The sequence below is a fragment of the Dipodomys merriami genome, unplaced genomic scaffold (assembly GCF_024711535.1).
Source record: "Dipodomys merriami isolate MVZ:Mamm:240054 unplaced genomic scaffold, mDipMer1.0.p SCAF_10, whole genome shotgun sequence".
NCBI lineage: Eukaryota > Metazoa > Chordata > Mammalia > Rodentia > Heteromyidae > Dipodomys > Dipodomys merriami.
Window position 1 is genome coordinate 27,730,937 of NW_027202271.1, and position 27,481 is coordinate 27,758,417.

General features: G+C 37.7%; 1 protein-coding gene across 15 annotated transcripts in view; it reads right to left on the bottom strand.

Annotated features, from left to right (window-relative positions):
* The window catches only part of Grip1 (glutamate receptor interacting protein 1), a 620,737-nt gene that overhangs the window by 205,195 nt on the left and 388,061 nt on the right, over positions 1 to 27,481 (bottom strand). For 6 of the 15 annotated variants that reach the window (XM_069988231.1, XM_069988223.1, XM_069988194.1 and 3 more), the window contains exons 1-2: positions 9,007 to 9,029; positions 7,787 to 8,087 (exon numbers count right to left, since the gene is read on the bottom strand). The exons of the other annotated variants lie outside the window; for them this stretch is intronic. In XM_069988231.1, the coding sequence (XP_069844332.1) occupies positions 7,787 to 8,039 (253 nt within the window). In that variant the 5' untranslated portion in view covers positions 8,040 to 8,087; positions 9,007 to 9,029. Of the gene's footprint in view, positions 1 to 7,786; positions 8,088 to 9,006; positions 9,030 to 27,481 lie in introns of those variants that run through there. 15 annotated transcript variants of the gene reach the window in all.

A 27,481-nucleotide genomic window follows, 5' to 3' on the forward strand; every position in this document is an offset into this window, starting at 1 on the left:
AGAGGAATAGAAACAATAAGGAAAAGGAGGTAAATAACAAGATTTAAAACAGTATGACAGCGCATTTGGGAAGATGACGAACTGGCTACATAATCTTTCCGAGGTATAGAGAAGTTACACAAGGTTACAGATAGCCTTGTGAAAGTGGTTTTTTTGCTATTCTCTGGAACACACATGCCCACCTATGCATTCTCATTGGATTTATTTATTATATGTAATATTATATGCATATTTATTGTATGTAATACTTATTAACAATGATATTTAACAACTGAGAACAATATCTAAAGCATACAGCTTAATTCTATTTCATTCATTATGTCCCAACTTTTTTTTGCTAATAATATTGTATTTCCTCTTGGTATCTTTCAATTTACAAAAGGTAATAAAGAGCTAGAGAAAGTAATTATGTTCAATGTAAGAATCTAGGGCTTTTATTTTGTCCACTGGAAAGCTGCACTGCCAGGAAGCCGTTTCTCACAGGGATTCCTCCTCTCCTCACCTTCTCCCAAGTACTCCCTGTCCTTGGCTACTCACAAGATTTCCCAGCATAAGTGTCTACAGTATGATAAAGCAGGACCAACAGAAATGGAAGCTCATAAATAAATGCAGTATAAAGCTTCAAGTTTCGAGATTAACTGGGATAGATAACTAAGCAGGCAAAACTCTGATATAATAAATTACTTGAACTGTGTAAAATTACTTGGGCAACATAAATCACTATTTTACCCAAAGTGCCACAAAATCCATGCCAGTATCAGCTGCATTGGGAAGAGTGAAAATACCTCTGTGTACTGTCAACCAACCCTTGGCACCTTATAGAGCAACTCTGAGGGTCATGTAGAGGCATACTCCATCCCAGGCTGATACATACATATATATCTATCTATATGTATGTATATATATACAAATGTATTAATTAAAATATGGTATATGCAGGGCATGGGGTTGATGGTGTTAATGCCTTAGAACAATTAACTTACAGTTTAACAAAATGAGTATTAGGAAACTGAAATATGTGTTGTCATGGAGGTGTTTAATTCAAGGCAGTGGGAGTGTTGGTGAATGGAGAGAGCAAGGGTAAACAAAAGTGTGTGTGTGTGTGTGTGTGTGTGTGTGTGTGTGGTGTGTAAATGGAATCAAGTAAACTGATGGGCTGAACTGAGTTGGGAGAGATGGGGAGAATGATGAAAGGGGTGACACTGATTAAGATGCCTTGTAATTACAAACTGACATGTTGAACTGAAATCCCTTTGTGCAACTACTTAAGGTCATAAATAAATAAATAAATAAGAACAATTAACCCTCAGGCAACGATGTAATTGTCCCCATAAAATATTACTCCTGAGAGTGAGAATCTCTATGAGATGTGAGAATGAAAGCAAAGAGTTTTATAAAGAAAGGGCCAAAAGCATGGAGAAATGCCATATTTTACATTGTGATTTTTTTCACCCAGGTAAAAAAATTATTTTGGGGGTACTGGCAATATGACACAGAACTGTTTTTGGTTCAGTCACATATATAATTTTATTTAATCTTCAATATATTGCATTTGAAAGGTATTATCTTTCCCATTTTGCATGAAAAAGAAAGAGAGAAGGAGATGAAAGTAACCAGCCCAGGAATACAAGGCAGGCAAGCAGAGTGTGGGAATCCAGGCTTAGTTCTTAGAATCCAGGCTTTGACCACTTAAGTTTCCTCCCTATTGCCTCCAAAACAGTTTGTATAAAAACAGCCAAAGCATGAACAGGGTGGGAGGTTCTCAGTTAGCTCGTTGCTTCTCGCCCAAATTAATAACATTCTTGTCGTTTAAGCTCTAATTCTTATTCATTAATTAGTTCCTACTAAGGTAAATCAAGGAATACAACCAAATTGATTACATTCAGGGCCTTTATAAAGAGTATGTTTAAGTTGAGTCTTAGAACTCATTCTTTTTCTCTTTCAGCTTCAGCAATTTTCAGTCCCATTACTTGGATTATAAATACATACAGTGCTGTGTTCTAGTTCTGGCCCAGAATGTGAGCACAAGTACCTGGATACAAACCCAGGGCAATATATACAGCTCTCTGGGCCCTTGTGAGCTTTAAGTATGTTAGTGACTTTGTAAAGTTGGGGATAATAGAGTTTGGCTGTGAGAACTCATTGATAAGATGTAGATAAAGTAAATAGTAGTTCCTGATACATAAATGCTAGGCATTGTTTTTTGTAGCAAACATATTTATATATGCAAATAGATATCATATACATGGTGTTCTATAATATGTACTTAAAGTATTAGGCATTGGTGGTAGACTACTATCATTAATAGAGTCCTAAGGACATTAATACCACAAGGGATAGTATTGTATAGGAACTTTGGTGGCTGCTGACCACAGAGGCAGAAAAGAATTAGGAAGAGCTGGGCATGGCTGAGCTGCACTGTTTTCAAGGGTAGGCAGGCGTTAGCTAGCTGAAAGTGTATGTGTGTGTGTGTAGGAAGTTCTTCTGGGAAGAAGAAATGGTGTCTGTGACAAAGTACAAAGCATGATCAGAGTGCTCTGCAGGACATCAGTGACCAGCTACCGGCTGGAATGTAGAGCCATTTCAGGAGGCTCAGAAAGTGTGGGTAGCAATTTAGAAAAATACTTTATCTAGTATGTAGGCTGTGAAGAGATTAAATAATTATTCTAGGAGTTAGAAAGAGCCATAGAAAAGATTGACAAATTTAGCAGCCCAAAATATTATCTATTTGAATGATCCTTCCTTCCTTCCTTCCTTCCTTCCTTCCTTCCTTCCTTCCTTCCTTCCTTCCTTCCTTCCTTCCTTCCTTCCCTTTTTCTTTTTTACTCTCTCTCTCTCTCTCTCTCTCTCTCTCTCTCTCTCTCTCTCTCTCTCTCTCTCTCTCTCTCTCTCTCTCTCTCTCTCACTTTCCTTTCCTTTCTTCTTTTTTTCTCTCCCTTCCCTTCCCTCCCTTCTTTGCAGTCTGGCTTAAACTCAGATCCTCTCTATTCGAGCCATATCTTCAATCATTTTTTTTTTTGTTTTAGGTTATTTTTTAGATAGGAGGGTGTCATGTTTTTTGGATGCTCTGATGTTAAACCTTTATCTATGGCCTCTAGCATGTCTGGGATTACAAAACTATGCCATTATACTTGGCTAGTTTGTTGAGAATGTGGTCTTGCTAACTCTGCCTGGGATGGTCTTGAACTGTGATCTGTCTACTACTGTGTAGCTGGGATTATAGGTATAAGCCAATATGCTCAACATGAACTAACCTCAAATTCTAAACTTTTGTATTTTCTAGAGTAAAAGACTATTTTTTAAAAGAAAAAGCTATAGAGAACAGCTGATTAAACACTGAAAAATTTAACACTGAATCCAAGACAAGTTTCTAAGGAAACTTCATTTTTTCTATCGTGAATTATCAGTGACCTCCTAAATGCATGTCTATGTCCCAGTCTCCTTTCAGGAATGTTCTCTCTCTTTTGGCCTATCTAATACTTGGCCTTCAAAATTCTTCTGGACAACCTTGTGATTACCCTCGCTTCCAGTGGAAGTTCAATATGGGTGCCTGTTGCCCCAATGTGCGGCGCAATACCTGGTGTTATGATTATTTGAATTTCCCACAAACTATGAGATTGTTGAAGGCAGAGATCATGGCATCTCAAAACAGAGATCATGCCGGACTCTCCATCCTTAATTCTATTCCATTATTTGGCACCAAGTAGGTGTTATATATATGCAGTTTGTCAGTTCAACCTCAAAGGTACTAGAGATTGAAACAACAAACCCCTTTATTATCTTGAGAATGAGATGAAATGACTTTTGAGTGGATTCCTTATCTCTCTGCCTTAAAAGTAGGAATAGACTATATAACATAATGTCCCAGAGATATACAAAGTAGGACAAAAGACTCAAAGTTGGTTTAGAGATTGGTAAGAATACTTTCTTTTTTATGTCCATTAAAAGTCTACTTTGATTTCCAGATGAGTCCACATACAAATCAATAGTTATGATTTTTTATTATTTTGAAAGAGGCACAGCTCTCTCATCCACAAAATAGGCTATTATAGCATTGCCGGATCATTTTTTCCCACATATGAGCATAAAAACTGAAAGAGAAGTATTCAAGGGATTAATGTTTCAAGCAAAAGCCTTTCAAGGCTTTTGCCATAATCTTTCAAGAGAATCTTCTCTCTGGATCTCCCAAAGCACATTTCCATGCAAAGGAAAATCACTTAACTTTTAAGGAAAGAAAAATCCTCAAATATTGCCTGGAAAGAATGTAAAACCCATGGTCGAGTGGAGAAAAAAAGTCCCACACACAAGAAGAACAAGAAAAATTCCATTCCATTACAGCGAATTAGAAATAAGACATTCTAAAGTACGAACATCTAACTTTGTGATGCCCAATATTCCTGTGCAATGCTTAAGTGTATACTTAGGATATAATAAGCTGACTATTAAGTACATGGTTAGACACAGTCACGTTTTTCTCTTTTTAGCCAAAGACAGCTTTATTTGACCCATCAAAAGAGTAATCCTGTAGGCAATTTGTCAGTTTAGCTCCATTCAGTTGGCCTGTAGAAACGTCACACCTGAGATACTGCATGGAATGCACAGATGCCACCAGTACCAATGCTACCGTGTAGTAGGTTGGCACTAAACGACGAACCCAAATAACAGATCAAGGGGAGACATATGGGTATGGGCTTCTTTGCAGTTGGGTCAAAGGAATTCTGGAATTCCTGAATTATGGAATCACTAAAGGAACTCCCACTGGCATCAAAATGGTGAGTCAGTCTGCCTCGTGTTGGACATTGTGCTTCACATTAAAAGGTAAAGTACAATTGTAGACAAGACACAGATGGTCCTATCAATCTAGTGTAGGAGAAAATCCACACAATGGACTTTAAATGCTATCCTAGGGGTATTACAGGCACTAACAAAAGGCACAACAGAAATAACTAAACCAGACAGTACAGGGTGCAGAGAAGTGCCAGGAAAGTGACACCTAAATTGAGGCCAGAAGAAGTTACCAGAGATGAGAGGAAGAAAGCAAATGAAAGGCAAATAGGAGCCCAGAGCATGATGTATACACAGTGGACCAGAGCCAATTTGGGATATCTGAAACAGAGTAAACCAGGTGGCTCTGTGTGTGTGTGTGTGTGTGTGTGTGTGTGTGTGTGTGTGTGTGTGCGCGCGCGCATGCACTTGCATGCGCATGCACACGCAGAGATGAGAAATCAAAGCAGACTGCTAAATGGGAATATACAATCACTCCAATGGCCTTAAGACAACCTGGACTTTGAGCCTTATCTTGAGGATGATGGGAAGTAACTACAGTATCCTACAAATGACAGCAGAAGATCAAGGCTTTAGGAAGATTACTTTGACAGCAGAGTGGAGATTGGGGCTGGAGGGGATGAGGCAGGGCCCAAGAGGGCAGTGAGGAATCTATTCTAAGTAAATCCAAACACCAGGATTTGGAAATTGTGAGTAATTCTGAAGTCCATTTGAAAGACTAAATGAGGAGACATGACTAACACCTCCACCATCATTCCATTCCAACCAAGATGTTGAACAATTAGTATAATTAAAATTTAATGATGAAGTACAGAAATGGTACACATGGATTGGTAGAAAAAAAGAACAGGAACTAAGCCCAAATACAGATGGAGTTTCCGGTTATGATAAAAGTGGTAAGTAGAATTATTTTTAAAATAGTGAGTTTGCATCATACCTAGCAGAAAAATAACTTCTCGATGGAATAAAGATATACATCAAGTGAAGACTATTACCAGGCAATGAACCCAAAAAGAGACAGATGCTAAATAAATACAGGCAACATTGTTTCCCCAGCAGATTGGCAGGGAGTCCAGAGGCTGACAATAGTCAAGGGCATGGCTAGGGTGGAGGGAGAGGACCCTTCCCGCTACATAGGCAGGAATATACAGAGCACAGATGTCCTTTCTAGAAGACATTGTAACAACATGAAGCAAAGCTTTGAAATATGCATTGACTTTTTCCTAGAATCTCCAATCTTAAGGCTTTATCTCAAGGAAAGTATGTACATGTGATGTTGGCAATAGTGACCTTCTCAAAAAAGATATATGTGACAACCAAAGTGCCCCGATAGATAACTGAATACAACAGAGCCATGTAACTTGAAGATACAGAATGTCATGAAATGACATTCATGAACTACGGATACATGAATACTTATACACACAGATACACAAATACACACGTATGGGGGAAATTTATACAGAAGAAAGAATTATTTTTTCTGGTATTGGGATTACATTTGTTTTCTCCTTACATATTTTCTGAACTTTTATTGCCATTCATAAGTACTAATTTTAAAATCAGAAAAAATTAACTTCATTTTTCCTTATGAACAAGTATAAAACTAACATTGATCATGGAGTTAATAACTCAAGAGGACCCAGAGGAAAAGCAACTGTGTGTGTCACAACCCAGGTCACTATCCAGTGCCAGCCACACAGACTTCTTCCTGTGGATTCACTCCCTGTGGATTCAAGGAAGAAAAACAACAACAACAACAACTCTACTAGCAAACCTCAAAAGCAGAATGAAAATCTTTGTGAGGACTACCAAAAGTATTACTGAATGAATTACAATATATTTTGCCCCTCAATTGCACAGATAATATAGATGTCTAAACCACACTTTCACACTCCATTCCCATATCATTCCTCCTGCTAATCAAACCATGACAAATATGATAAGCAGATAACTTTGCATGAAGAAGTTCGGCTCTCTCTGTGTGGACCATGCTTCACTTGCATACAACTCATTTCATATTTTCACTGGAAAAACAGTAAGAATTTGTTTCGCATATTCTAAATTTGCATGTCAAGTATAGCAGGCAATGGATGCAACTGTTTGCATAATAGTTTAAAATCAGCAACAATAAATGATACTTTAATTTTGTAACGTATAATTTTCTAATATTCTTTTGTAGACACCGACACACCGTCTTAAAAATACTACGTTTAAAGGAAACAGGTGTTTAAATTATTGATAGTGCTGTTATGACTTGACTCATATAAATAAAAGAAGCTAGTATATGACAAATTTATTTCCCCAAAGGCTTCGAAGTCAATCAGTCACAATTTACATTCATACTCACCTTCAGTTTCATGGTGGGATTCTTTTCAGCTTCTATAAATAGCATTTTTTAATGAAAAATATTGAAATATTTGAATAAGCTAATTTTATTTTCAGTTATCTACATAACAGAGTTTAAAAGTTATGCAGCTGGTACAGTTCAATCTCCACCATTACTAGCAAAGAAGGAACCAAGCCTTGAGTTACCTGACCTCTACCACAACCTTGTTCTTTTCACTTTGCCCTAGAAGGAACCTGGCAGCCCCATAAGTGAGTAACTTAGGTCTCCTCATTCATTTTGCTCCCACTATAATCATGCGAAGTATTACTAATATTTATTATTATCGTATGAAGGGGTAACTTCAGATGGACAATTTTAGTAGTAACTCTTTAATACTTTCAGTCACAAGACCAAAGGCTATAGACTAAAGAGCTAGAGCTTTGCCTCTCTGAGATTAATGCAGCTTGGCTCTAATCATCTTTCAAATCAAAGAAATACGTTGCAAAAATAAAGTTTTGGAAACATTTTGTAACAATTTCATAAAAAGATTCACAAATTTCAAGACAACTACTTCTTAAAGAGGGAAAAAGTACTTCTAAGAGAATATATCCTCTTCAAACATCAGCTTTCTATGGATAATTGTAAACTGAACCCAGAATAATGAAAGCTTACCCCTGTTTGGCTTAGCAAGAAATTCAAGAGGGCTCGGATCCAGGCTAGCCTTTGTGTCATTAATATCAGGAGGCTCACAGCTTAAGTGAAAATCATCAATGTAAGCATTTAGGGCTTCAGAGGCAGAGGAATATGGCTTTTCTTTATACTGGATGGAGCCATCACTGTTAAAGAAGATGTTGTTCAGGCATAAAGGCTCTGGAGGACAAAGTGCAGAAGTGCTAACCTGATGCTTCGTAACTGGCTTTGCCATGGCTTTCTCAAAAATGAGCTGCAATGTCCATTCATCTTTCAAAACACTCTAAACACAAAAAAAGTATACAAGGTTTCAGTTAAATAGGAAGAGATGATGAGATTCAGGGATGCCTCACTATCACATGCAATTACTTTTTACAAGTGAAATTATTCTTTATTCCTCCTTGGGCTTTATGTATACTGAGCTTTGCAACCATGCTGATTGATCAAGAAATGGTCAGTATCATTTATGGCTCTGAGTATAAGCTGGTCTTTGGAAATATATTAGGGAACTTACAGTATGGACCTAAAATGGCATAAAGTAGAAGTATTGCTTTCCTTTGTTTCCTTTTTTTTCTGGATTGATTGAGCAGTGCTGGAATCACTATGTATTTTTACTTGATATACTATTAAAACAAGGCAAGTGTCCAGAACCATCTACTTCTACATCTTTATACTTGTGCTTATTTGATAGATGGAATTAGGAAGCTATATATGAAGAGGAGAAAACAGTAAAGCTAAGAGGGCTCCAGGCATAATAATGAAGACAGAGACCAGCTAGGAAGAAGAGGTAAGTGGTGAAAGAACTAAACAGAGGCCATGGTTCTGGCTTTGGTGCAAAAGCTATAGATCTCTTCATCACCATCTTATATCTATAACTTATAAAAGGTATACCTGATTGGTGTTATTAATATTCTCATTACCTGGATGAGAAAATAATAGAACAAGGAAATGATCTTGACCAGTGCTATAAAAAAGCAACAGCCAGACCTGGATCCTGAGCCTGATCTAAACCAGTGCCATGCTACTGAAATGTGTGCCAGACCTGCTGGTCTCTAAAGTTTTGCCTGTAATGTCCGTCATAGGTAGGTGCCTAACATTTGTAGTAGTTTCTAGTCTCTCCAAAATGTTTACAGATGTATATGGGAGGCATGCCATTCATCTGATATTAATATATATGTAAGTGTCAAAGAGTAGCTACTTACTGTTGAAGTCTTGAAATTCAGGTGGTTATGTTATATTTTCAGAATGTTGCATTGTATGACATCATAATACATATATTTTACTGCTAGAATTTTTTTGTTTCTTCTAATGGAACTATGCAGTCACTTTGGAAAATTAGGAGAAAATGGTGATTCACTTGATATTCCTTGCTATTACACGTTGGCTGGAGACAGAAACATGAATTCTACTATTCCTGAAACTCATTCATAGACCCTTGTACCTGATCCCATTTAGAACTTTTATTTTTATTTAAAAATAATTTTTTTTTTTTTTTTTTTTTTTTGTTGGTCGTGGGGCTTGAACTCTGGGCCTGGGCGCTGTCCCTCAGCTCTTCAGCTCAAAGCGAGCACTCTACCACTTGAGCTACAGCGCCACTTCCGGTTTTCTGGTGGTTTATTGGAGATAGGAGTCTCACGGTCTCTCCTGCCCGGGCTGGCTTTGAACCGCGATCCTCAGATCTCAGCCTCCTGAGTAGCTAGGATTACAGGCGTGAGCCACCAGCGCCTGGCTTAAAAATCATTTTCTTTTGATTATGATGTGGGGAAAAAGGAAAGGAAAGTAACCGGGAAAAAAATGATATGGACAATGTTTAAAGACCCTTTTTTTTTGTTTTTGTTTTGTTTTTTTGGTCAGTCATGGGGCTTAAACTCTGAGCTGAGGTGCTGTCCCTTAGCTCTTCAGCTCAAGGCTAGTGCTCTACCACTTGAGCCACAGTGTCACTTCCCGGTTTCTGAGTGGTTTATTGGAGATAAGAGTCTCAAGGACTTTCCTGCGTGGGCTGGCTTTGAACCATGATCCCAGATCTCAGCCTCCTAAGTAGCTAGGATTATAGGAGTGAGCCACCCACGCCTGGCTTAGAGACATTTTTACTTCTGTTTTCTATGCTGGAGAACAAGTCCAGGTCTCCTAAATGCTAGGCAAACACTACCACTCAGCTCCAGAGGTCCTCTCACTACAAACCATGATGATGATATCCTTCTCTTTCTCCTTTTCTGGATTTATCCATCAGATAGTGTTAGTTACCACTGCATAGGAAAGACAATGGGCTTTGGGAAGAGGGAGATATGGTTTAAGAGGGAGATATTGTTCATGTTTGCATATATGCTTCAATCCCCTCCCTACTATGGTACTTCTTTATCTTAAGTTTTACTTGTAACTTTTGGAAGATGATTATGTTTAATCTGCTGTGGCTCTGCACAAGAAAGACTATACCCAGGTCAAGACAGTAATATCCTTTCAAAGTAGCTGACAAAAGCTGCTGCCCTTCACCACCCCTGATTCTTTCACCCATGTCTCTCCATAACCAGTGCCTGACATACCTCCCTCAGAAGTCCTTGGAAAAGTCAATGATCTAACCACTTACAGAGTGCTGTCTGCCTCTTCACGAAGCTACCCCAGCTTCTACAGGCACTATCCACTTTGTGTAAAATTCCCGGTCCTATAGATCATGAAATGTTCTGAATACCATCCCTGACAGGAAACAGTGTACAACAAATGTTGGGATTTTTCCTTTCTTTGGATTTGATGCTCTGCTTCTCTCTACCTCTGAGTATTTATCATGGTTTGACCTATATGGCTGCTGGCTAAATGTCTTCTTCCCTTTCTACACTCAAACAAAATAAGGGATAGATGGATATCTTTTGTTTCCAGCCCATGGCAGTTGCTCGATACATGTTTGCTGAATGGAGTTTCAGTCAAAATGTTCTTTTCAGTATAAAGCATTCCAGTGTGATTATTGCAGTCATGAAAATGTTCTGAAAGATTAAGTCCTTTGGGTTTATTAGTAGCTGCTGAGAAGCAGCTACTAAACAGCTGAACACAGTCCTGTTCCTGTCTAGGATTCAATCAGAGAATGAAGGCTGAATGTCCAGATATCAAGAAGTTGGTGAGTCAATGAAACTTTCACTCACCTCGGTAATACATTTAAAATTGATTTATGGCAGATCTTTAGGACCAAAGGGTTCCAATGTGCATTCACAGCTCAAAGTCAAGTTTTACCTAGAGATTGACAAATGCTTCTGGAACCACCCCACTGCATAATTAACAGTGTAAATGAAAGTTGATAATTAAACATTTCTTAAAAAGTTTAGAAAATCAATGTGTAAGATATATCAGTGACACTGAAAATTGAATACCATTTATAAACAAGTTTATTGTGTGACTTTTCTTGTGTCCCATTTGTGGGGAAATGCAAATGTATTCTTAGAATTTCACCATCTAGGCTCCTAAGGGGCTGAGAAAAGGGAATGAAAATTCTTGTAGTTTAGAAAGCAAGAGAATCATATATAATAACTAAGAAAAAAAGAATCAATATATTCCCTAACTGTAAATCAGATAAAATGCGAATTGTTTGGATATTTCCACTTGCAATTTCATGTCTGAAGTTGGTCTGGCTCCATTCTCTTTGATAGTGTTTTAAAAAATGTATCCAATCTATAAAGTCCTCAGGGTGCATGTATCTACCAGGCATCAGCCTGGCTCCTGAAGAATATAGAATATCACAAATAAGAAGGCCAGAGAAAGCCATCAGCTATATACCCCTCATCATCTTAGGCTAATTAGGCTCAGCCAGATAAGCTTGAGTGCATCTGCCTGTGCAAAAAGAAAGGTCAGAGATTTCCACAAAGTTCAGTCACTCTTTCTCATTCAATTCAATTAAACACACAATTATAGACTGACAATGTGCAAGGAGCCATGCTAAGTGCCATATAGGGAAACAGTGATGGACCAGATATTTTCTTCACACAGAGCTTACAGCTCAGTGAGAAAGACAAAAGTAACATATAAGTGTGTGTAGCTAAAGGAGGAGCATATGAAATGCTATCAAAAGCCCCAAGATCACAGAGAAAAGAGAAATGATTTCTATTTGATTAAAGAGGGAGAAGTTTTGTTTTAGACAAGATTCTTTTTTAAAAATAGACCCTGAATGAAAGGCTTCCCACACACCCAGACAAGGAAAATGGATATACTAGGAAGAAGGGAATGCCATAATTAATGGCACTCGAGAGAAAAATCATGTTCATATATGTAGTAGAAACAGGTTGGATTTCCTTGAGTGATAAGATAGTGAGAGAAGAGGCCAAAAACATTGTGTCACAAAGATGGTGAGCTAGCCGGGCACCAGTGGTTCACACCTGTAATCCCAGCTACTCAAGATACTGAGATCTAAAGGTCTCACTTTGAAGCAGTCTAGCCAGGAATGTCTGTGAGATTCTTATCTCCAACTAGCTCACAGAAAGCCAGAAGTGAAGCTGTGGCTCACGTAGTGGTGAGCTAGCCATGAGTAAAAAAGCTTAAGGAGAGGTGCCTGGGCTGAGTTCAAGCCCCAGTACTGGTACACACAAAAAGTGAGTTTTAAGGCTAGGCTATTACAGGAAAAAAAAAGATCTGAGCCTCAGAAAGCTATTAAAGTGAGCTAAGACAACATCTCTAGAAAGTGCCAGACAGTGCCAGAGATTCAACATGCATATTCTTTCCACCACACCACAGCATCCAGTCTTTGCCTACCTTCCCTGAAAGACCCAAGTGAGGGCAACTAAGCCACCTTGTGACTTTTGAAAATCCATACTTCACTTTAAGCCACTGAGAGTATAATCTTTTTTTTTTTACATTGTTTAAGTGAGCCACCTGGCCAAAGGGAGAGATTACTGACGTGTGTCCACCTCCTATAACAACATACTAGTCAGCTTTCTATTATTAGAACATATGCCTGAGATGATCAAATTTAAAAGACAGAAGGTATATTTTAGCTCACAGTTTTGGAAGTTGGAGGCCATGATCAATTAACTGGTCTATAGCTTTCAGGCCTGGGTTGAGGCAGTACCTCACAGTGGGGAGTACGTGGTAGAATAAGCTGTTCCCCTCATGGCTGTTAGGAAGCTAAAGAGAGAGGAGGAAGGGGAGCCAGTCATAATACTACAACAATATACTACAATACCATACATAATACCATACACAATACTATCTCCTAACTTCCCTCTCTTAGGCCATGTCTTCTAAGGGTTCCACTGTCTCCCTATAGCACCATGGGCTGGGGACCAATGCTTCAAGACAATGTCTTTGGGGAACTTCCAAGACCCAAACTGTAACAACCAGCTATAGTTTAGGATGTGTTAGGAAGAAAAAAGAAGCTCTAGGACTGATTTCTTAAACTTGTGGATTTTGTTCAAGGAACTTAGTAAGCAAATAAGGCATATTTTGTTGGAAAGATTATCTTAAGTGTTCTCTCTGTGCAAATTAGGAAGTCTAAAAAAAATCAAGGGATGATCATGCTGTGCTACAGAATTTGAACTTTAGCAGATTGTCTTCAGTGAGATACAACTTAATTTTTTCAGTAGAAGAGGGCCTAATGATTATGCTTCTTACATTATCAGACACTGTGATAAGTAATACCTTTCTTGAAAGCCGGTTTAGAATGCAGAGTGGTCACTATGATTAAAGCATCAAGCCTTCAGACTTTACAGGTTGATCTTGATAAAGAATTGAGCTAGGTGCCGTGGTTCATGCCTGAAATCCCAGGTACTTAGGAAACAGAGACTAAGAGGAACCTGGTTCAAGACTAGCTTGGGATAAAAAGACTTCATCTCAACAAATAAGCTAGGTGTGGTGATGCCTGTAATCCTAGTTAGCTTGGAGGCAGCTGGTGGGAAGAACATGGTCTAATGCCATCCCTGGGCAAAAATATGAGACCTTATTTGATAAATCACAGAAACGAAAAAGGATTGGGGGTATTGTTTAAGAGGTAGACTATCTGCCTAGCAAGTGCCAGCCCCTGAATTCAAATCTAGCTACTGCACCAAAAAGGGAAGCGTAGGTAAATATTTTTTAAAAAGTTTGAAACATAGTAGCTTATAGATAAAAGATACCCTCTCAATAATTTCTTGTTGAATAATGACAAGGGTTGTCATTCATGATATTCCATGAACACATACACTGCTGCTATACATGTGTTTCATATTTTGGAGTATGTATTCATTCAGATGGACAGATTATTATAATGCAGTACACCATTATTTTATTGATCCAACTGGCAATCCTTATGCCCTTAAGAATTAAACACTTCCTTGAAAGCCTCATTACTTCAGTGATGAGAATGGAACAGGACAGAGATTAGGACTGTTGGCTTTTATATCCAACTGACCCAGTTCAAATCGAGGATATTATTTTGAATAAACTCTTTCACTCTTCTCTTGCTGAATTGCCTCATCTTTAAAGTAGGCACTTTAATCCAGGCATGGGGGTACAAGCCTACAGTACCAGCAATTCAGGGATAATCTCAAATTTGAAGCCAGTCTTGGTAAAGTTAGTAGAACTCTCTCTCAAAACTGAAATACTAAAACAAGGAGCAGGGGCATGACTCAAGTGGTAGAGTTTTTTGGCCAGCATGGCAGACATGGTAAAAAAAAACTCAACTCAACTTTTGTAAGGATTAAAGGGTTAATATGACCAAAATACTTTGAACAATGCCTAATGTGCCCAGAAAGTACTCAATAAACATAATAGTTATGTGCTACGTCCTTCTGCTAGAACACTAGTTTTCCACTGAGATGTGTATAGTTCTTGATTCTGAAGAATCTACTCTGCCCAGTTGTACAGCAACTTTGGAATCTTAAACACCAGGAAAAAAAAAGAAACTTAAAATTTTATTCATTGTGTCCATTAATCTCCCTAAACTCACATTCCACAGATGAAAGGATTATCTAAAGCAGGATCAATACCTGGTTCAGTACATCCTAGCATTTTCTGTAGAGCCTAAGGCTCAAGAAGAAGCATCAGCAAAATTTAAAGTATTTCTTAAATCTTATGCTTTAAGAGTTACTGTGTTCTGCTCTAGGGACTGCTTTTCTCCTTATGCCATTTAGCTTTATCCCCAGCATTCTCAATTTCTCTTTATTTCCAAATCAGAATACTCACGGTTATTGTTCTTTTCATGTGGATATGAGTGCTTCAGCAGAAATAATTGACAAAAGACTTTGAAAGATTTTATTCCCTTTAATACACCGTGACTAATTGGGGGGGGGGGAAGAGAGCAAACAAGCACATTAAGACCATGTATGTAAGTCTATAACCATTCATGGCATGCTGGCAACATGTTAAATAGAATTTTACAATATTGGGTAATGAGAGGGAAAAAATCCTATGTTTGGGGTGGGGGAATGCCTATGGGCATATTTTTAAGGAGGAAGAGGACAATTTATTCATTCTTTCTAAATTAGATAATATCATCCACCACTTCTGAACATACTTTGCCATCAGGGGAAAAAAACTTAGGAAGAAGTGCACTGTACTTTAAGAGTTTTCTTCTTTCCTCTCTGATAAATTCTTGAAGAAAATTATGTATATCTGATCAGGACACCAGGAAAAAAAGAGTTTTCTTTACAAAAGTGGCATCTGAAAAATATACTGTGAAAAAAACTTAAATACAGGGAAGTAAAAAAAAGTCCTGAATAGTGTGTTTACTTAAAGAAATGTCTCTCACATTTTTGAGAAGGGTGATTCCTCATAACAAAAAAGAATAGGCCATGAAGCAAGCCCCTTCTCATGGGAGCTATGGAGAAGAAGGAAATCAAAAAGATAGTGTTTTGCCTTCATAGAGATACTAACACAGCCATCAGTGGTCAGGAAGTGCAGGGCTATGTGTTTCCAGAGCAGGTGCTGGCAAATACCTCACTGTGAACTGATGCTCCGGCCTCTGTCACTCCCATCTTTCTCTTCTATCAAAGTGGACTTGCATAACAAGTAGACTTGAAGAGGTTCTATCCACAGGCTTTAATATGAGGTTCTCACTAGGGCCAGGGCATACCTTGCTAGGGGTAGAAGGACCTAGTTGAAGATTGCCACAAAGACTACAGCTTTTCATCTCTACTTCATTTGATATATAAAGCAGACAGGCTAATTACTTTAAAAAAAAATTCCAGAAGTGGAGAAGACCATCTGGTGGTCTGAGATAAGGACTATTTTGTTCACAATTAGATTGGGCCAGATATGTCATGGCTAGGCAGTATGTGATAGCTTTGCCATTCTTGGTAAATGCTAAGTTCTCAGGTTCTTTGGAACTAATTTTTAGACCTAAGGCTCTCAGTTTTTGCATATAATTTTCACATATAATTTTCCTCTCAATCCAAGAGGAAACTTAAAATCTATTTCCTACAGTATTAGCATCCTGTTACAAATTTCTGCAATTTGTTCTTAGAAAAAGCAAGTAACTAAAATTAGACTGTTCATAAACTTTAGGCACTCCTCTAATCAGAGCAGCTTACACTCTTGCAGAACATTCAGGAATGGTGTACTGCCAAAATATCCCTGGAAGTATTACCTAGAATGAGCACTAGTTTTGGAAATACAAACAGGGAATCACCTGACATCCCTGGATTAGCAATTCCTTTGCTTATTAAGCTGATTTAGTAGGACATTTCATTCTAGTATTCTTTTCTTTGGTTTCTTACATGGCCTGCATTTGGCAAGTCAGCAGTTGTGTCTCCTTGAGAAGGTACTGACACCAAGAAACTGGTGATCAGGAACTAGAGCAGGAAGAAAGTATTTGCTGTAGAATTTGCCAGATCCACCATGAAGTTCATGCAAGAGAATTTCCTGCTTGAACTGTCAATGCATATTTGTGGATACTTCTAATAAACTGTTTATGAATTCACATCCAAATTGAGCTGCTCATGCTATACAGAGCAATGACAATGTACAAGACAATTATGGAGACATGGTCACACTTAGAAACGAGGTCAACATCTTTTTGGACCAGACCTTGAAATAAAATATACAGCACTGAGTGGCAATTAGAGTGGCACACTAACAGAGTTCAGGACTACACAGAAGTTGCTGTGACATAACATTCACAGTCTTAAAGAGAGCAGGGAATAAAAGCTACTCACACATAAAGTTAAGGGACATAGAATCACTGCAGGAAGCAACAGGCCAGGGCACACCATGCTTGCCACTGAGCAGAAGTCAGAAAGTCTGTGGTCATTGTGCAGCACTGTGAACACTGATTAGGGTAGAGGGAAGGAACAGAACTTCTGGACACTAAGCTCAGGTACCAGACTTGAATTCTTCCAGACGGAAGGAAAAATCCTTACCAGCTATAAGATAATTTCTCGGTGCTTGACCTTCACAGAGCAGTACAAGAACTACAAAAAATCTGGGAAGAAGAAGTGACCTTGACCAAAGGAAAAATAAATGAAAAAGACTGAAACAAGAAAACAGATCTACTCAACATGAATTTACAATCAAAAAGGCAATGTGTAACTATCTGTACTAATAATATGATTAGGAAGACAAATATAAGTCAGGTCTCATGAAAGAGGATGAACCTGAACTAAGCTTGTTAAAGGGAGCTTTAGAAAGGACAAAAAGAAAATAATATTTTGTGATAGAAGAGCACCATACCAATGCAACAGCAATATATACAAGATAGTATGTTGGGAATGATCTGTACAACTTGGCAGGGGGGTTGGAGGGAGGGAAAGTAGGAGAAAATTGAGGGAAAGGGTAACAAGTTTGATGAGGAATGTACTTATTACCTTACTTATGTAACTGAAACCCCTCTGTACATGACCTTGACAATAAAAAACAAAAAGAAAAATCATGGGAGCTGAAAGGACTATCCTGAGGTATTCATTATAAGGTTGAAAAGAAGTAAGAGTTAGGGATAGTGGAGTAGAGAAGCAACTTTTATAAATCGTGATGGGGTCAAACCATGGTGATGTTCACCATGGATTTGATTTGTGAAAAATGGGACGAAGACAAAGACGTAATGAAGGAGGCTGCATTGAACAGAACTAAAGAAGGGATATGGAGAAGAGTTTCAACATAGAATGAAGTAGTCTATACTATTATGTCACATTAAGGGTGGAAATATTTCATAAGGAATTAGCTACTCAAATATTTTAAGCCTTGGAGACTAGAGTTATTAAAAAAAGTGATAAACATGAGAAAAGAAATTCCCCTAGGAATAAAGAAAATCATCTATTTTAATCATATTGTTTTTATATTCTTGTATTTTATTACATGGGATGCTTTAGGAACCACCTTACAGGTGTTATAAAAGTTTACATTTGGTCAAAATTGTATCAGGCATTGTAAAACATAAATCTTGCAGCTTCCACTCTATTTCATCTCATATCCCTACTTTTTCCACCCAAAAGCAAACAGGAATCTTAAGTGAGTGTTGTTACCATTTTGTTGGGCAGATTTTTATTCTGTTCCTATATTTGGATGTATTTATAATTATTGTTTTATGTGCTTTAAAAGTTCATATAAACTCAGTTTTCATATGTTTTACTCTAAAGAATTTTTAAGAATTGTTTTAGTTTCATGACAAAATTGTTAGGTAAGTACAAAGAGTTCCCCTTCTCCTAAACATGTTGTAGACTCCTCTGTTATCAATGTCCCTCACCCAGGTTGGTACATTTCTTACAACTGATGAATCTGCACTTATACATCATCATCATCATCATCATCCAAAGACCGCAGCTGACATTAAAGTCCATTCTTGGTGTTGTGTGTTCTATCAATTTAGAGAAAGTAATATAGCTGGTGACATGCATTAAAGAGGCATAAAATGCACTCAGTTTGATAGAGGGAGAGCTAGTTTATTGATTAAATTATATTTGAAGAAAATTAGATGTACTATCTGTCAAGTGAGAAATTGTCATTTGAAGTACTGATCTGAAGCATATAAACATAAGGAAATTTGTATGGGTGTATGGATGAAGGATCAATGAACTATTGTTTTGTTCTACAGGTTATGCAACACAACAGAGTAAAAGCTGGCAGTGATGTGCAAATTTTGGAACTAAAAGCAAATTTGGTAGCCAGTAGAATATATTTTTCATAGAACAGACATTTTAACATTAGGAGATTTCCCTTCAAAATCTTATTCTTTCCAAATAATTTTATTGCAAAATCTAAGTATCAGATGATCTCTAGCTTTTGTCTTGGAACAATTCATAAGATGATGCAGTTATGTCTGAACAGTCTGTATATCACAATCACTTCCCATTGTAGTTGTGACACCAAGACCAATATGAACAGTTGTTTTCTTGATTGTTTTCCTAACAGGAAGATATATGTCATTGTATTCTAGTTTCAAAGGAACAAAAGGAAAAGGGTGGACTCAGAAGTCAGAATATTCTATGCAAAACTAAAGAAAGTGTATTTCTTTGTAAAAGTGAAGGCTTTATCCTTAGGTGTTTACTCTGCAACTAGTGTGTCTAGTACCTATTTATTTATGTACTTATTTATTTATGGAAAGTATTAGATGCTTGGTCCCTATATGCATTTCAATTTGCAAGACAATCGTTTCTTCTCAGTTACTTTTAGGAATGCACCACTCACAGGAACTTAAGAAAAAAACAGAAAAGAAAAGCTGAGTGCTAGTGGCTCATGCCTGTAATCCTAGTTACTCAGGAGGCTGAGATCTAAGGATCGCTATCCTTCTGCCCATCCTGGGAAGAAAGTCCACGGGACTCTTATTTCCAATAAACTACTCAGAAAAAATCAGAACTGGCGCTGTGTCTCAAGTGGTAGACTGTTAGCCTTGAGCAAAAAGAATCTCAGAAACAGCACCCAAGCCATGAGTTCAAGTCCCAGGACCAGAAGAGAAAGAGAGAGAGGGGCAGAGAAAGACAGAGAGAGACAGAGAGACAGACAAAGACAGACACAGAGAGAGATTTTCCTTTTTTTACCTTTTGGTACTTAGTCTCACATAGTTGGTTTTTCTCCCAATAGAATATTCTCTCTAAGAACATGGAAACTTTCCTAGTCTCCATTTTCTCATTTAGACTGGCCTACTAAGACCAGTCATTACTACTATCAACAATATAGCTGGCAGATGATGTCAATAAGGGGGAAAAGTTAACATCAATGTATGATTCAAACAAGAAAGAAGAGAAACAGTTTTTTGTTTTTGCTTTTTGTTGGTCGTGGGGCTTGAACTCTGGGCTTGGGCGCTGTCCCTCAATTCATCAAGGCAAGTGCTCTACCGCTTGAGCCACAGCACCACTTCCAGTTTTCTAGTGGTTTATTGGAGATAAGAGTCTCACGGACTTTCCTGCCCCATCTGGCTTTGAACTATTATCCTCAGATCTCAGCCTCCTAGGATTACAGGCGTAAGCCACTGGTGCCCAGCAAAACAGTTGTTTTAACTGTAACACTCACACATTGTCAGTTACAGGGAATTAATCAAAGAGTAGATTTGCCTCACAACATTTAATATTGCCACTCAATGATGTAAGTCAGCTTTTCCAGTGTCAATTTCTCACTCACGTATTTGTCACCAGCAAGGATCCTGAGGATGAAGATGATAGAAACAGCTGTCAGCCTGTGCCATGACCCTAGGCAAAGTCACCTTCATACTTGAGGAGGATCCTTAATGTGCAGGTTCTGTATTTGGGTTTGGAAAGCTGCAGCAATGGTGCGCAATCCCCATGGACGGACAGAATAGACAGTCCGAAAAATGTAGCATGTCACTGTGTCCAGAAACGATCTTCTCTTCAAGCTTTACTCTTACATTCTGCTTAAGTGAAATTGGCTCTTCAGTGTCCTTTTCACTAATAGATTTATCTTTATTGAGAAAAATGGTTTTTGATTAGAAAGCAATGTTTATTAGGCCTAAAAGTAGGAGATATGATTCTTACTGGAGAAGCAGACTCTAAAGGCTAAACCTTCCTCATCCAATATTTATATCGGTTATAGTGTACTTGCAGCTATAATGGGCTTCCTTTCTACTACATTTTAAAGCTTTCTTTCCCCTCAATATGTAGCATGCATCAGACTGCCACGGAAGTGAATACAATCTTCCCAGATGATTAAGAGAAAGACAATACTCAAAGCACGGCAGCCACAATGTCCTCAAGATAACAAGAGGAAATCTATTTTGGGGGATCATAAAGTTAACTCTTAAATGTTTAAAAAATTATTTATTCTGGTAATTTAACTTAAATTTTTGTTCTTATGGGAACATAAGTTTATGTTCTCTTTTGTTAAGGAGGTAATTCCTTTCTGATAAATGCCTGAAGGAAACTTTCCTCAGGTTTAATATGATTAAATATATATACATTTCAATAGTTAATAAACAACATATAAAGAAGAACCCTTATACAAGTGATATATTAATGAAAAGAAAGATATCAATAAAAGAAACCAATGGGAATAATGCAAGATGCACAAGATTACTTATTAGCAAATTACTTTCAGAAATTAATGCAACCTTGGTTAACAGTAAGTTATTGGGATGAAGGTTGTCTTTACAGCTAGAAATGATCCTTGCAATTGTGAATAAAATGCTTTGTAAGGAAAGTAGAGCTTTAAGTAAAACTGTAGTTTTGGATTCCATGCCTCTAGGGACCACCGCAGTGATGTGAACGTAATAAGTAAAAAGTAAATAAATAAAACAAAATCCCTGATAGAAGACGCAACTCCTCCACCCCTTGCCTTGCTGCCGCTGCTCTGGCAGTACCATCCCCTGATGGTCTTTCCATGTCTAGTACAGTCCTGCCTCAAGGCTTTTGAATTTTTGTTCCCTCTGTGTAGAGTTCTCTTCTCCCAGAATTCCCATGGCTTTCATGTCTTTACTCAAATCCCAGCTCACAGAAGTTATCCATTCCCTTCTAACAGTGCATCACCTTACTCTGCAGACTCATGCCCCTTTAAGAACTTTTTGCACATCATACATATCAAGACTGCTCACTTTCAGCATCCAGAGCTTCATCTCACACACGGTAGTAGGTTTTCAACAAATATTTATAGATGAATACAGGAAACTGTCTTTTGTATTCCTTTTTTGAAAACAACTTTAAATGATTCCCTACAAAACAATATTTAGCAGCTACATTTCCACTGGTATGTGATACAGTACAGCACAAACCTTGAGGATATGAATATTAATATGCTATTTCCATTTTATAGGCTACTCAAAAATACACCAGCTTCCATACAGATTTTAATTTAACATAAACATGTACACTGCACTTAGTCTAATAGAACAACTCTTTTACCTTTTCAAATGGTTTTTCATCCTGACAGTGTATCTAGTACATTTTCTTAACATGGGCATTTCACTGATGAATTTCTTTTTTTTGGTGCGGGGGAAGGGTCTGGTCATGGGGCCTGAACTCTGGGCCTGGGCGCTGTCCCTCAGTTCTTTAGCTCAAGGCTAGCGCTATACCACTTGAGCCACAGTGCCACTTCCGGCTTTTTTTCCTGCTTATGTGCTGCTGAGGAATTGAACCTAGGGCCTCATGCATTCAAGGCAAACACTCTACCACTGAGCCACCTTCCCAGCCCTCACTGATGTATTTCTTGAAGACTCAGTTTTGTACCACGTATCTACTGGATGCTCAATGTCTGTAAGTCATGGTGAATTGTTGTCTTGCAATTCTCCTGTTAAACTCTCTCTAGTGAAAAAGAAAGAAGTTCTACTTTGCTTTTAGACCAGCAAAATGGTATTACATAGTATAAGCTCTGCAAACAAATCTCAAGTTGACACAGGATATGTACACAGAATAAACAAAGGATTGTTTTTCTGTTAAAATGATTCTGTTTGCTATACAAAGAAAGCCATCAAAATAAATCAATGTTCATGCTTCTCTAGAGAGAAACGTTAAACTGTCTGTTGCTTTCTATTATTCTTATATTGGTGTCTGAACTGCTTAAGATTCAACAACTTCAGTCCAAATATTCTCTACTGAACTGTTGGACATCTTTGAAGCTAAGGAATCAATACTGGGTATTTATTAACTTTTCTTCATCTATCTTCACATCTTAATTTGGCTATTAAATAATATTTATACCCTAAAATAGCAACTAAATATTAAATATTGCAATCAATATCATTGATGTACCTCCATATCCAAATAAATGGCAATATCTTGCACTAAAATGTTTATCAAATGATTTCTATGGCATAGCCAAACATTCAAGGGTGTAAAAGGCAAAAGGAAAATGATCAAGCCTATGATTTAACCTCTAATGGATATTGATATTTTACATCAAGAATTTATCACTTAGTTAATGACCTCCTATCAATAGGCTATTATTAATCCAGTGTCTCCTACTAACATAATACTTACATTTATTATTATCATATTTCAAATACTTGTCATTTGTGAACCATAACCTTACCTAATATTCACATAAAACTTTGCAAGAGAAATTCACATAAACCTTTCCGTCATAAACTATTTTCAGCACATTGTTTCCTATGGTAACACCCACTAACATGTGTCTGTGTTTTAGAGTGATGAATAAATAGATGACTAAGTTAGTAGTTTGATTACAAATTCAGTATTATTTAGATATTTATATATGTGGTATGTGTTGGGTATGAAGAAAGGATGGATGATATAAATTAGGATAGTGGCTATTTGGGTTTGTCAAAAGAAATGTATTTATGCACAGCATACAATAATTTCCCCCCCAAACAAATGTTTGACTCTTCCTCCAGTTCAATATTTAGCATTGCTAAAGGATCATTGCAAGCTTTCCCAGTGACAGCACTGACTATAAAGCAGTTTTTCCTCCCATCTCTGTCCTTTGAGAAGTTTTATATAAAACAATTCATTGTGAAAACAACTTTTGGTACTTAATATAACCACTTCAAGACTTCATCATACAGACTGGCTGGAAAGCAAAATTTTGACAAGATAAGATTTGGATCCTGGCAAGGTGTTTTTGTTTTATTCCCCACCCCCACTCATAAGTAACAATGAAGCATTCCCATTCTGGGTTCCATTCCCTACTACTTTATGGTATCAGTACTCATTTTAGAATGACGTTAATTGTGTATCAGCTTTGGAAGAAATAGGAAAAAAGCCAGTGAAAACACTTATTATCCTGTGGTCAGACAAGGAACTTAGATCAAGAAGGGCCAGATCTACTCATTCAAGAAAAAAAGTTTCTCTTCATTAAAAAAATATGTATTTTTAAGTACACAACTTGCAGGTGGAGATGGGAGGGACAAACTGGGAGAGTGTCAAGAAAGCGCTGACATTGTCCAAAACGAAATGTGGTCATTACTTGATATGAAAGAGTGACCCCTCTGGACATCACATTTATAATAACAATACAAATATTCAGTTAAAATTATTTTATCCTTAAGTAGTTGTACAAAATAGGGATACAGGTGGACCCATTACACCAATGAGATGTACAAGATTTTATGTCGAAAATGAACTTTACAACTTTGGCGCAAGGGGTGGGGTTGGGGGGAGGGTAAGGGCAGGATGAGATGGGAAGGGATGGGAAGGGGAAACAAAGGAGGAGGCAACAATGCTTGATAAGAAATGTACTCATTACCTTGCTCATGTAATTGTGAGTTTCACAATTAAAAAATATATATAAAAAGTTGCAACTCGGGCTGGGATGTAGCTCAGTGGCAAAGCACTTGCCTAGCAAGTGCCAACATCCTGGGTTCGGTCCCCAGTACCAAAAAAAAAAAAAAAAAAAAAAGTTGCAACTCAAAAAAGTAGTAAATGAAATGTATCTTGATCAATTTCACCCTTTCGTTTTTCTCCCCATCAGTCCAAACCTCACTCCTTCCCTCAATTTTCTTTTTTTTGGGGGGGGGAGGGGGCCCGGTTGTGGGGCCTGAACTCTGGGCCTGGACGCTGTCCCTCAGCTCTTCAGCTCAAGGCTAGCGCTCTAACACTTGAGTCACAGCACCACTTCTGGCTTTTTTCTTTTTGCTTATGTGGTGCTGAGGAATTGAACCCAGGGCCTCATGCATGCAAGGCAAGCGCTCTACCACTGAGCAACCTTCCCAGCCCTCCCTCAATTTTCTTAATTTGTAGAATATACATTGAATTTAATGATCACATATTACCTGTTTCCGCTCTTCATTTGTCTATATACTTCTCCTTGATTCTACCCCTCCACTTACGAGTACCCATTTGTTGGAATGTGAGTTAGCCTTTCTAAGGAATTACATTGTGTGAGTTCTCCCATAAATCCACTATATTTCAGTTAATACATTGTGTACACTTGGATACAACTTCCAAATGTATTATATGTTTATAAATTAATTCTAGCATCCACATATGAGAGAAAACGTATCTTTTTTTTCTTGGTGCTTGACTTTACTTCAGTTTTTTTCCCCAGATCTTTTCATTCTTTGTATTATTTCTAATGGATGAATAAAATTCCACACACACACACACACACACACACACACACACACACACACACATATGTATATATCACATTTTCCTGATCTATCATCCATTGAGAAGCATCTGGGCTGATTCTAAACCTTGGGTATGATGATTAGTGCTGTAATAAGCCTGGTTGTGCTGGTGACTTTACTGTACCCTAGTGTACAATCTTTTGGATAAATTCCCAAGTGGAATTGCTGTATCATAGAATAGTTCTTTGGTTTGTTTCTGTTTTGCTTTTGAAGAACACTCATACTGCTTTCCAGAGTGGATGTCCTACTTTCCATTCCCAAAAATAGTGTTCTAGGTTCCTTTTTACCCATACTCAAACCAGCATCTTTTATTGTTTGTATTCTTGATGATGGTCATTCCAACTGGGGTGAAGTGGAATCTCAGTGTTACTTTGATTTGCATTTCCTTTATGGTCAGAAATGTTGAGTATTTCTTCACATGTCTGTTGGCCATTTTTATTTCTTCTGACTAGTCTCTATTTAACTCATTAGCCCATTTATTAATTGGGTTGTTGATTCTTAGATGGTTTAGTTTTTTAGGTTCTCTGTGTATTCTTGATATTATGCCTCTATCTGATGTATAGCTGGCAAAGATCTTCTCTGATTCTGTAGGCTATTTAGCTTGTTACCTGTGTCCTTGGGCATTCAGAGACACTTTTTTTTTAGCTTGATGCAATCCCATTTATCCCTTCTTTCTTTGATTTGCTGTGCTTCTGGATGTTTACTTAGAAAGTGACCCCCTGCCTGAGCCTTCTTGTAATAGTTCATGGTTTCAGGTCTTTTATTTGTAATTTTTTATTGTAAAAATACTGTATAGAGGGGTTACAGTTTCATGAGCAAGGTAATGAGTACATTTCCTATCAAGCATTGTTGCCTCCTCCTTTGTTTTTCCCCCTACCATCCTTTCCCTCCCACCTCCATAACTATACTTCCCTCCCTCCCACCCCTGCCTATATTGTAAAGTTTGTTTTTTTCATCATAGTGTCTTGTACATCTTATTGTTACAATGGGTCAACCTGTACCCTATTTAAACATTTTGTTTTTTTCTCTTCCCCTCCCCAAATTAGAGAAGTGTATATCCAAGATGCGGGGCACTGACATCAAATACAGTGGGAACAGAGGTTATACCATGGGGAAGGAACATACAAAGAAACAACAAAATCACATGGTACATTATAAGTATGTTAGAAACATTAGCAAGAAAGAAAAAAAACACTTGTGTCCCTATCTTGGGGTTAATTTCACTTGACATCATCTTATCTGGTCATATGTACATAGCTTTTGACCTTTTATGCTTGTCCCAGACATATACTAGTTATTGCAAATAAGGGAAACCATGGGACCTATGTTTCTTTGGGCCTGGCTTACTTCACTTAATATAAATTTTTTCAAAGTTTTTCCACAAATGGGGTGATGTCATTCTTTCTGTTGGAAGCATAGAATTCCATAGTGTGTGTGTGTGTGTGTGTGTGTGTGTGTGTGTGTGTGTGTGTGTATTTTTTTCTTGATCCATTCATCTACTGAGGGGCATCTGGGTTGGTTCCATATCTTAGCTATGGTAAATAATGCTGCAAAAAACATGGTTGTGCTGGTAGCTTTAGTATGGTCTTGTTTGTGATCATTTGGGTAAATGCCCAAAAGTGGAATTGCTGGGTCATAGGGGAGCTCTATGTGGAGTCTTTTGAGGAACCTCCATATTGCTTTCCAAAGTGGTTCAACAAGTTTACACTCCCACCAACAATGCAGTAGGGTTCCCTTCTGTTCACATCCCCTCCAGCATCTGTTGTTATTAGAGTTCTTGATTATACCCATTCTAACTGAGGTGAGGTAGAATCTCAATGTCGTTTTGAAATGCATTTCTTTTATAGCTAGGGAGGTTGAGCATTTCTGCATGTGTCTATTGGCCATCCTTCTTTCCTCTTCAGAGAAGTTTCTCTTTAAGTCTTTAGCCCACTTATTTATTGGGCAGTTGTTTCTTTGAGAATTTGTTGTTGGGGGATTTAATTTTTTGAGTTCCAAGTATATTTTAGAAATGAGACCCTTGTCCATTGTATGGCTAGTAAAGATCTTCTCCCAATCTGTGGGCTTTCTATTGATCTTGCTAGCTATGTTCTTTGCCATGCAGAAGCTCTGCAACTTCATGCAATCCCATTTGTCCAACCTTTCTTTGATTTGTTGTGTTTCTGGGTCTCTATTAAGAAAATTTCAGCCTGTGCTAAGGAGACCTAGGGTTTCTCCTATTCCATCCTGTAATATTTTCAGGGTGTCTGCTTTGACTCCGATCT